The sequence below is a fragment of the Eptatretus burgeri genome, chromosome 1 (genome assembly GCF_056783735.1).
Source record: "Eptatretus burgeri isolate ZD-2024b chromosome 1, Ebu_testis_v1, whole genome shotgun sequence".
In the NCBI taxonomy this organism is placed as follows: domain Eukaryota; kingdom Metazoa; phylum Chordata; class Myxini; order Myxiniformes; family Myxinidae; genus Eptatretus; species Eptatretus burgeri.
The window spans coordinates 66,682,022-66,693,461 of record NC_140961.1 but is presented as its reverse complement, the minus strand read 5'-3'; the positions used below and the strand labels follow the sequence as shown (position 1 = coordinate 66,693,461).

The 11,440-nt window shown below is 40.9% G+C and overlaps 1 protein-coding gene across 2 annotated transcripts in view; it reads left to right on the top strand.

Annotated features, from left to right (window-relative positions):
• Nucleotides 1–8,717, top strand: part of RPTOR (regulatory associated protein of MTOR complex 1) — a 211,467-nt gene extending 202,750 nt beyond the window's left edge. For both annotated transcript variants that reach the window (XM_085886708.1, XM_085886701.1), the window contains exons 34-35: nucleotides 6,727–6,856; nucleotides 6,966–8,717. In XM_085886708.1, coding sequence (XP_085742834.1) covers nucleotides 6,727–6,856; nucleotides 6,966–7,034 — 199 coding nt within the window. In that variant the 3' untranslated portion in view covers nucleotides 7,035–8,717. The remainder of the gene's footprint in view (nucleotides 1–6,726; nucleotides 6,857–6,965) is intronic.
• The last annotated feature ends 2,723 nt before the right edge of the window (nucleotides 8,718–11,440 follow it).

Below are 11,440 nucleotides of genomic sequence, written 5' to 3'. Positions count from 1 at the left end.
AAGCCAATGGAAGCAGTACCTTCACTTTAGAATAAACCCATGTATGTCGAGTGCAGCCATACCTGGCTTGCATGTATGTGGAATCATACCTATCCCAGCAGGCTGGTTTCAACAAACAATTCAATAAGCTGCAAAATGTGGGTGCAGGTTTTTCACATTGTTTGATTTTAAAATTATCTCCTTGCACCTTGAAATGGTGCAATGTTAATCTTTGGTATTTTACTTGTATGTCCCTGTATTTTTTTTTAATGGAAAGGTTCAACAGTCAAATTTTATATTTTATGTACTGTCTTCGAAGTGGGCGCTGCAAATGACGCTCGTGTCGCTGGGGCCTTTCCAGTTTCCCCTCGTCAGCTTCACTTTAGATGTCCATATTCTCCGACGATTATCATCTTTCGGGAATACATGAAGGCTTACACCGTCTTTGCTTGTATTGCTGCATCCTGCTACGATACATCTTGCTGGCATTTTCGAAAGTACGGCTAAAACTTTAAAACTTTTGCGAAACAATCACTGGAATTAAGACGATCACAGAGATTGCACTAACATGTGCAAAATGCATTTGTACATACTGTATAAGGCGTGCGACATCTCGACTCTCGAGTCAATCCACTCTGTGCGAGTTACTGTATGTGACGTTACGCTGTGATTCGCTGAAGTCCATTTTTTAAGGGGCGGGGCATAGCAAGTTGTGAAGAGCTGCAGAAATGATCTAAATATTGCTCTAATTATCCCATTGTTTATTTAAAAAAAAAAAAAACGGGTGATTTCTTCACGAGGAAGGTCAAGTTAATATATAAATAACAAGTTTATTTTGCATGTCAGAGGACCTTTAAATTGAGATTGATTTTCTACCCCTCCCAAACAAGCTCATGTTAAATTGAGACTGTCTCAAGGCCCAAAAAAAACAAAATAGGAGAATGATTTCCCCCACCCCCACCCCCGCCCCCTCTGACTCTCAGCCCATCAGGTCAAAATAGGATACTGATCTCTACCCCATTGAGCACATGTTAAATTGAGACTTACTGATTTCCTTTTATATTTTCATTCCACTCAGAGTGATCCAATAAATACTTGTTCATGTTCTACTCGAGGTAATAAATTAATTTTCCTATTACATTCATCACCATCGAGTATATTCACAAATATTATTTTAGAACTTAGTTCTTGGTTTATATGTCTTTGTTGAGCAGAAATAAAATGATAAACTTCTCTCAATGTTCTTGTTTAACCACCTCCTGATCCACATCATTTTGAGATTGTAGTAAATTGTTTTTCCATTGTTCAATTGATAACCATCAAAGTTTTCAGTCCATTCAAGGATATTTATTTTTTCCTTTACATCCTTCAACTTATTTGTAATTAAATTTATCCGCTTATTTGTTTTATTTACTTTTACCCCGGTTATTTCTTCAATTAGTCTTATTTGATACTTCTCACATTCTTTGTTTCCCATTTAAATACCAAGGCTGATTACATCTCCACTCTTTGGTTTGGTTATTGCTTGGTTCTATCATTTATAAATCAGTAAAAAGATGCCCTTGAACACTTATACTTATAACCATATGGGATACTCTTGATTCCATTCTCTAAAATATATCTTTTTATCATCAAAAGCTCCTAATACTTTCTTATTTATCTCTTCTGTACATAATTGATGTTTATAACTTCTTATTGTATTCATTTTTCTGTATTCTTCCTCCTTTAAGGTTAAACAGTTGTAATAATGTTTAAAGTTTATTGTTTCCTTGATTATATTTTTCTTTATCCCTTTAGCTTCTTATCACACCTTTCAATGTTATTATCAATATGCGTAAAAGCATAAGACTTTGATCTCAAACCCACAAATTCACTCATGACCTTTCCACCCAACTCATCCTTAAACTTACCAATAACCTTTTTATTATTTAATGAAAACAACATACTATCAGACTTATAATTACTTGTATCATATATTTCAATATTATCAATCATATCCTCATATACATCACTTGTCTTAATTTCCAATATAAAACTATCTGTATCCATATATAACAATGACACATTATCCTTGTACTTTAATTTTAAATTATTATAGTGATAGTCATACATTAATGACTTTGATAAGTCAAGAATTGATGTTCCTATATAAATAGGTTTATCCATTTCAATACTCTCTTTTTTCAAATGAATAGCACAAAAGTTCTCTGGAAACGCCTCCGCTCGTTCAAAACTTGGTCTATTAATTAACTTTGAAGCCTGTTTCCAAGATGTAGAAAGTCTTATGTTTTGTCGATTCCTAACATTTTCCATAGTCTTTCCAAATACAGCATTATTCATTGATTATAAAAGTCCTTCTCAAAATCTGTTTTTGCTTCTGTTCTCCTTTTGGTTTACGAAAAAATATTTTCACGAAAAATATAAGTGACTTAATTACGCCAAAAACGTAACGCCTAAAAAATTAAGATGTACTGTAAATATGAGTGCGCCCCTGGCATGTATGTCTTAGCGCCAGCATTTTATTTAAGTCATCTGTATGAGTGGGTTTGTTTAGTTAGTTACTCAGCCCGTAGGTTATTTATTTTGGGGACACGAATACACTGAATGTCGCACTCAGGGATCCGAAGGTAAAACGTACTAGGGGAGAACTACACATGATGGCACACGAAAATTCGACGACTCGGGACGAGTCTGTAAAAAGGGGAGGGGGTAGTGTTACGGCTGTGGAAATTCGCAATACACCATAAAGGGTCCTCAGGTGAGATATATCTAAGTTCATGTGTAATTAGTCCACACCTGTTGTTTAGAGGGAATATGTGCGATTCATCCGGGCTGCAACGCTTTGACTGAGCCATTTTTCTTTCTCTATCGTTATTTTGGATCCAACAACCTCAAACCAAACAACGACAACGGCAAAAAAGAAACCTGCGCTCGTGCGCGGGTTTGCGCACCCCTCTGCGGTGCCAAGGCTGGCACGGGAAGGGGGGCAGGGCAGCTCCCTCCCCATTGGTGGAGGCCCGGCGTGAGGCGGTCGGAGTGGGGGCACGCCCCCCTTCGAGAGCCTTCTGGAAACTCCTCGAAGGGAGGTGGAGCAGCGAATGGGGTGGAGCCCCGCGCGGCGAAGGGCGGAGCCCCGCCTTACAAAAGGTAAACGGACGCGAGGCTCACCCTCTCTGATCGTGGCTCATGTTGGCTGTAGCTCTTTCCAAAAAGGCACCAGCTCTCTCTCCAAAAAGGCTCGATCTCTCTCGCTCTCTCTCTCCAAAAAGGCCCGGTCTCTCTTTGGGTCTCGCTCTCCAAAGCGCTCCCTTCCTCCTCTCTCGTTCCCGTGCTCTGGGCCCGGCGCGGCCTGTTGGTGGAGACGCGGACGGGAGGCGCCGCAGTGCGGCCTGTGGTGGACCTGTGCGCCCGGACGAGGGGTGCCGGAGAGGGTTCGCCGGCCGCGTGGCAGGCCGGAACCAGGCGCGACCGCGCTGACGGTAGTAGGAGAGGACTCAATGGTCCATGAGGGAAGTCACTTCTTTTCTTTTCTTTTCAGGCTTTTGTATGTGTGTTTGTGGCGCCAGTCCGACAAGTAAAACCTGTATAAGTGGCTGTGCTGTAAATAATTGCCTTTTTTCGGCCGTAGTGCTTTCCTTTGTTCCTATTTGCCTGCTTTTGTTCCTATTTGCCTGCTTACGTGTGTGAAACAAAGTGCTTGCTTGTTGAACTGTTCCCCCGTTTCGCTTCGTCCTTTCCTTTGTTGAATCTCCATCTTGCATCACGTAAGGGATTGATAGTGGGTTTAAAACGCCCGGTAACTAATCTGAACCGTCAATGTCGACGATAACTCCGCTCGGTTATCCCTGTAGCACAGAACGAGCCGCTTAAGCGGTTCGTGTCCGGAGTCGACCTGTGGCGTGGTACAACCTTTCGGTAGGTTACCCGTACGAGTACTTAGGTACATCGACTTTCGGCGATTCACCCTTTTTCGCGCAGGTAGAATGCGGACTGGGTTGTGGTGAGGTTAAAACCCCACCCGTGACTAGCTCCTTGGCGATAGTTCCAAGAGTGTCACGACTGAATTGTCCATTCCAGTGGGCGACGCGTCGCGATTTGAGTCACGTGTCCGATCGCACGCCGGGCGGGCGAAATTCGTAACAATATATTGATATGTATGTGTATATATATTTATATGTATATCTATATATGTATATATATATATATATATATATATATATATATATATATATATATATATATATATATATGTATGTATAGATATGTATGTATATATATATATATATATATATATATATATATATATATATATATATATATATATATATATATATATATATATACATATAGATTTGTATATATAGGGTGTCCCAAAAAATGTACTCACTCTTTAAATGATAATAAATGCGTTGTTTATTGACTTAGAAACAAGATTCATGGTTAAATGTATAAATGGATAAATGCATGTTTAAAAAAAAAAACTGCCGACTATCACGTTCCAAACACAGCCGATAACACGGACCAATGGATTCAACAGTGTTACAAATCATTTCATTTGGAACTGCAAGACATTGTCTTTCAATTTCCTCTTTCAGCTCATCGACTGTTGCTGGTTTTGAGCCGTAAACCTTATCTTTGAGAGATCCCCATAAAAAGAAGTCCATTGGAGTGAGGTCTGGGGAAGGCGCAGGGAATTCAACACTACCTCTTTGCCCAATCCATCTGTTCGGAAAAGTTGCTTCGAGATAGTCCCTTACATCACGCTGGTAGTGGGGAGGTTTTCCATCTTGCTGAAAGTAAATCTCTTTGTCACCAAATATCTCTTTGACATGTGGACCGACGGATTCCAGCAGCAAGTTTAAGTAAACATCCCCAGTGACAGTTTGGTCAAAAAAGAATGGCCCGAGGATGCCCAATGCTGATATCCCACACCACACAGTAACCCCTGATAAGTTTAAATGGTGTTCCATAGTAACACGGATTTTCAGGAGCCCAGTAGGTGCAATTGTGTCGGTTAATTGAGCCATTTAACTTGAAGCTGGCCTCATCGCTCCAAACAATTTTGGATGGAAATGCTGCATCTTCTTCGCATTTGCCCAGGTACCACTCACAAAATTCAGCTCTCTGGTCAGGATCGTCTTCATTTAGAGCGTGGATTAATTTTGGAATGTAACTTTTCCAATTAATTCGCTTCAACATGCGATGGGCGCTTGATTTTGGGATTCCTGTCTCACAAGCCATTTGTCGTACAGATTTCCGTGGGGATCGGTGGAGGGTTTCCAGCAATTGATTTTCCTTTGCGGGGGTGGTTGATGACCGTGGTCTTCCTGAACACTCCTTATGGACGTCATGCACAGTTCCATCTGTTTCAAACTTATCTCGGATGCGAGCAATGGTGCGTCGCATTGGTGGATCTTTGTGAAAATGTCTTCTAAATTGTCTTTGCACTTCCATGATGTTTTCGTGCTTCCAGGAGCACTTTATGATAAATTATCTTTCTTCAAAACCTAGTCATACTTCTGCCATTACAGGATCAATTTGATCTGACAATAAATGAAAATTTCAATGAGTTATGAGGAGCCAAAATGTGAGTACATTTTTTTGGGACACCCTGTATATATGTATATGTATATATGTGTCTCTCTCTCTCTCTCTCTCTCTCTCTCTCTCTCTCTCTCTCTCTCTCTCTCTCTCTCTCTCTGTCTCTCTCTCTCTCTCTCTCTCTCTCTCTCTCTCTCTCTCTCTCTCTCTCTCTCTCTCTCTCTCTCTCTCTCTCTCTCTCTCTCTCTCTCTCTCTCTCTCTCTCTCTCTCTCTCTCTCTCTCTCTCTCTCTCTCTCTCTCTCTCTCTCTCTCTCTCTCTCTCTCTCTCTCTCTCTCTCTCTCTCTCTCTCTCTCTCTCTCTCTCTCTCTCTCTCTCTCTCTCTCTCTCTCTCTCTCTCTCTCTCTCTCTCTCTCTCTCTCTCTCTCTCTCTCTCTCTCTCTCTCTCTCTCTCTCTCTCTCTCTCTCTCTCTCTCTCTCTCTCTCTCTCTCTCTCTCTCTCTCTCTCTCTCTCTCTCTCTCCCTCTCTCTCTCTCTCTCTCTCTCTCTCTCTCTCTCTCTCTCTCTCTCTCTCTCTCTCTCTCTCTCCCCCCCCTCCCCCCCCTGTGGCTGCAAGTTGCATCATTGGTTGGGACGTGGCTATGCCGCTGATACAGTGTCCCCCTTACCAGCACACTGGTACTCATTTTTTGCTGACCTCGGAAGGATGACAGGCTGAGTCAACCTCCTGGTGTATTAATTCAGCGGCCAACGGGGCTTTAACTCAGGACCCTAGGATCCCAAGCCGCCACCCTAACCACTAAGCCAACACCAGACTTCATATACATATGTATGTATATGTATGTATAGATATATATATATATATATATATACATATATATTGTATATATATGTATGTGTATATATATATATATGTATATATATGTATATATATGTATATATGTATGTATATATATATATATATATATGTATACATATACATATATGTATACACACATGTATACACATGTATTTCACTTCATGCATTGTCAATGTCAAACATCTAATAAATAAAAATGAATGCAGCTTCAAGTGATTGAACCTTCGAGGTTGAGCTTTGCATACTAATGTTTTTGAATTTAATATAAAGATTGAGCTGATACAAGTTCGTACATTTCTCTCACCAGGTGTTTGTTTATGATTTATTGATTTGACTGTGTGTCTGCAGTGGCTCTATGAACCACTTCATCTCTGTTTACGCGCTCACTGGAGAGCTTCTTAACAACATCAAGTACTACGATGGTTTCATGGGTCAAAGAATCGGTGCAGTCAACTGTCTGGCCTTTCATCCGTACTGGGTGCGTCTTTTTTATTTTGTCTGTTTCGTTCCAACCTCAGTGGTTTGTGCTTTCCAAATGCTATTTTGTGCATTACAATAGCATTCCTCCTCTCTATTCTGTACCACAGCCTCACCTGGCAGCTGGGAGCAGTGATTGTTACCTGTCCATCTACTCTGCAGACAAAAAGGTCCGGTGACATCCCGCACTTCCCATACTGCCAGCCCTCGGTGCTACGAACCACGATGGGACCTCACAGGCACATGGAAATGTGATCTTTGCCGTGCAGTCCCATTTGGGTGTTTTTTAAATCAGTATGAAAAAGCAAGATTTATTTTATTCCAGGTCACATTCAAAATAGTGCCAACACTGCTTATGATGCAGATCATGTTGTACCTTTCTCTGCATCAGCTACTCATAGTGAGGTTTATTCCTTATTGCTGCTGGGAGGTAACTACATTTTATTTTGAAGAAAAAAGCCAAAAAAATATAATTAAAAACGATGAAAGCCATGTTTTGGGGCCACTAATTGCGATTTCGATTTTGTGAAACCATCATGGTTTTTAAAACCTTGGTTCCCAAGATATTTACTTTTAAGTTCAACTCATGGTTTTGATTTTGCTTCATACTTTGACAACCCAGATCCATCTTTCATACAATCCAAACAGCACTTGGACCATGATGTCATTGTCACTTGGTGCTGTGGATACATCTCGAATCATTCTTGGCTTCTTTATGGAGGAACAGTTTTGTCATGTGATTCTGTCTTTAAAGCCATCAGGGTTGGAAGAATGTGGAAAGATATGTCAAGGAAAGGATGCAAATCAAATTGGGAGCATTGTTTTGCATTCGGGACTATGTTGTGGTTCATGGTTCATGTGACAAGCAGATCGCAGTAACTTTTGCATTTCCTTTTCCTTACCATGAGAAACACGTAATGCTGCCTTCCAAGTGTAGTATGTTGAGGATCGCCATGGACAAATTAATCTGAAAACAGTGTGTATTGCATCTCGGGCTGTACCAATAATTGTAGCAAAGATTGTCGGTGAAAGTTCTGTGTTTATTGTACAAAAAGATGCAAAAGTATTTATTTTAGGAAGTAAAATTGGATTTGGAAGAGGTATGAAGGGGAGCATTTGTAAATGGTATTGTACAAAATAGACAAAGTAAGCCCCATGGTGCGCATTTAATTTTGTTATTTTGTATATTTGTGTAGACAAGCAGAGGATGTGTACTGCCTGCCATTCACGTTTTGATCCTCAATAAGATGCAAGCAGCGTCGGCTCGCGACACGGCGAGCGCTGCTTTCGTGATTGCACCAGGCGTTGGCTGCATCATCAACCGACCGATACTTTTTGGGGAACCCAACGTAGCTATTGTGCTTTCACTCTTGTGTTGTTTTATTGTACAGTAAAAAAAATGATGTTGATCTCCTTCCTTCTTATGCCGTTACTTTTTCCCCAAATGTGATTGGTTGCTAAAAGCAACTATTTTTTTTTCTGTACAACATGCTTATGATAAATATGAAACTTTTGGTTATTTGCTTGGTTACTTTGCAATGCATTTGTTGAGTTTGGAGCGACCGTCCTTTCTTCAAAATGTTGGTCATCACTAAGAGCCGATGTTTTACTATAATTTTACATGTAAATGGTCACATTTTGCATTGGTGTTTTTTTGTTGTTGTCAAAGAGGACAGTTTGCCTTAAGCATGGCTTCTCTCTAAATGATCTGGATGAAGTTTTCTTTAATATTCCTTTTAAAAGCTGCGAATACTTTTCTCTCCCCCCCCCCCCCACCCCCAACTTGAATTGGAAGCGATGGAAATTACTGTTCATACTCTATTAAAAGCTTTATTGCTGCTTGTACAAAAATGCGAAACACATATGGAGTTGTACAAGCTTCTTTATTAGCCCATACCCCGCACAGTGGGAGACGGGGTTTTGCAGTGTGTGTGTGTGTGTGTGTGTGTGTGTGTGTGTGTGTGTGTGTGTGTGTGTGTGTGTGTGTGTGTGTGTGTGTGTGTGTGTGTGTGTGTGTGTGTGTGTGTGTGTGTGTGTGTGTGTGTGTGTGTGTGTGTGTGTGTTTTTACCATTTGAGCTCTTGTTATTAAATTTTCTATGAGAATATGAAGAAGACAAATTAATAATTATTTGATCCTAAGGTCAAGCAAGGGTCAGCAAGAAATAAAATTATTAATTTTCATCCATTTGACCTGAAATTTCAATTATCATTTGAACTTTTGTTTTCAAATTTTCAACAAAGCTTTTTTATGAGAATATGGAGAAGACAAATTAATAATTTGTTCAAAAGGTCAAAGGGACCATTTAGCATATGGAAGAAAAATTCGTCTGAATACAAAGTGGATGGGCTTTGCATTTTCAGATGCTTTATTGGTTTTATTTTTCCCTCCCGCACCGAAGGTGAAGGAGGTTATGTTTTCACAACTGTCTGTTTGTTTGTCTCTTTGTGTGCAGGATATCTCAAAAAGTTCAGGATGGATTCGGATGAAATTTGGTGAGCTGGTTGAGTGTGTGACAAGGACGAACTGTTTACATTTTGGTGAAGATATGGATCCGGATCTGACTACTAGAATTTTTTAGTGATTCTTCAATATTGAGAGATTGGGCCAAAAATGAGATATAACACGATATCTCAAAAATGAATCGGGCCTGATATGTTCTTGTGAATCAGGAATTACGGGGCAGAGGTATGCGCTCTACCGAGTGCCCCTCGTTTTAATTTTGGTGCATTTCATGTGGACAAACATACAAAATAAATAATTGTACAGTAAGATGGGTATGCATGCTAATTATGAGGTAGACCAGATGCTCTAGACCTCTAATAAAATAGTGGATTTTATTTCGGAAATACGTGAAAAATAGTGATTTTATGTTGTGATAAATTTATGAGTCGGCACACCGACATCACAAATACCTTGTTTCTATGCTATACAACCCGGGTTGAAAACCATGCTGCTCTGACCCTGGTTCTCCAGCAACTCACATGTCCTTGTTTGAGTGGAGTGAAAATCTTGAGTTTCCATTCGGTGTATGTTTTTGATGGAAGTATGTGTGGTTTTTTTCTTTATCAAGCCTTGACAGCTAAATTAGTCCCCCCCCCCCCACTCCCCCCATCCATCCTTCTCTCATCGTGGCGTTGCTCAGCGAGTCCATGTTCTAATGTAGGCTGCTCTGCCCAAGAGAAATACATCTTATTCAGATGTTGTTCAGATGTGTGACTCGTTCAGATGACGAGTGACTTCAGATGTTGAATGTCTTGAGCATTCACAAACGGACAAAGATTTTTAAAAAATCGTCTCCAGAACGAAAGGACCGTCTGGAACTCTCTGCACTGCTCAGCGATAACTTGCATCTCACCATGTTAATCTTTTGCCACCTCTCTCTTATCTTTTGCCCAATGAGTGCTTTTGAAAGCTCGAAAAGAAAATTAGAATTACCGTAGGCAAAAGAATTGTGTCTTTCCTTTAGGTGTAATTCAAAATGTATATGTCCACTCATCACCTGATTGGCCAGTCTGCATCCCACCATGCATTCACTCACTTTGACAAATGGTCAGGATAAAATGTGAGCGAGTTCCCTTTGCCAACCGAAACCAGAATGGCATTATCATGAGCAGCAAGGTATTCAAACCTGTGTTGAGTTCTGGTGTATGTTCTGTTTCTAGTGTATGTTCCCCCTCTATCCCCTCCCTTACGTCAAATGGCCGCACAGCTGACATGACACATGAAAAGGTTGAATGCCTAAACTCTGTGTTTGCTTCTAAATCTTGTGTCCCAAACCCATTGCTTTCTGTACCCACATTACCCAGTTGCACCTGGCTGTTCCTGGATTCTGTGTCCTTTTCTCCTGACAAGGTGGAGAGTTTGCTGTCAAACCTCGACTCAGATTATGCAACCGGTCCAGACAGCATCAACCCACATGTCCTAAAAACCTGCTCCTCTGCTCTTGCTCACCCTCTCTCTGTTCTATTCACCTTCTCATTTGCTCAAGATCATCTGCCATCTGCTTGGAAATCGGCAAACATCACCGCCTTGCATAAAAATGTGCAAAAACAGATCCCCGCAATTACAGACCATTCAGCCTTCTCCCTATCATCAGCAAGGTCATCGCTTCAGACATTAAATCCTTCCTCTTCTCCAATGGCTTGATTTCCCATCATCAATTTGGATTCAGACTAGGTCACTCTTCCCTGGATATGCTGCTTCTGCTCTCCCAACAATGGATGGAGGTCCTCAATGCCAGACATGAAATCAGAGCCATATATCCCTCGACATATCGCATACCTTCGATACACCCTGCCCTGCTCACCAAACTCTCTTCCTATGGTATCCAAGGCCATCTCCAGTCATGGTTCTCAGACTTCCTCTCCTGTCGCAACCAACGGGTGGCCCTTAATGGAGTTCTCTCATCCCCTCTTCTTGTCCAGGCTGGAGTTCCTCAAGGCAGTGTTCTGAGTCCTGTTATTTTTCTGGTTTTCATCAATGATCTCTCTGACTCTCTGGAAAATCCTCTTTATCACTTTGCTGATGACTCTACCCTCTGCCATACCATCTGTCATCCCTCAGATCGGCATGGAGCAGCCTCC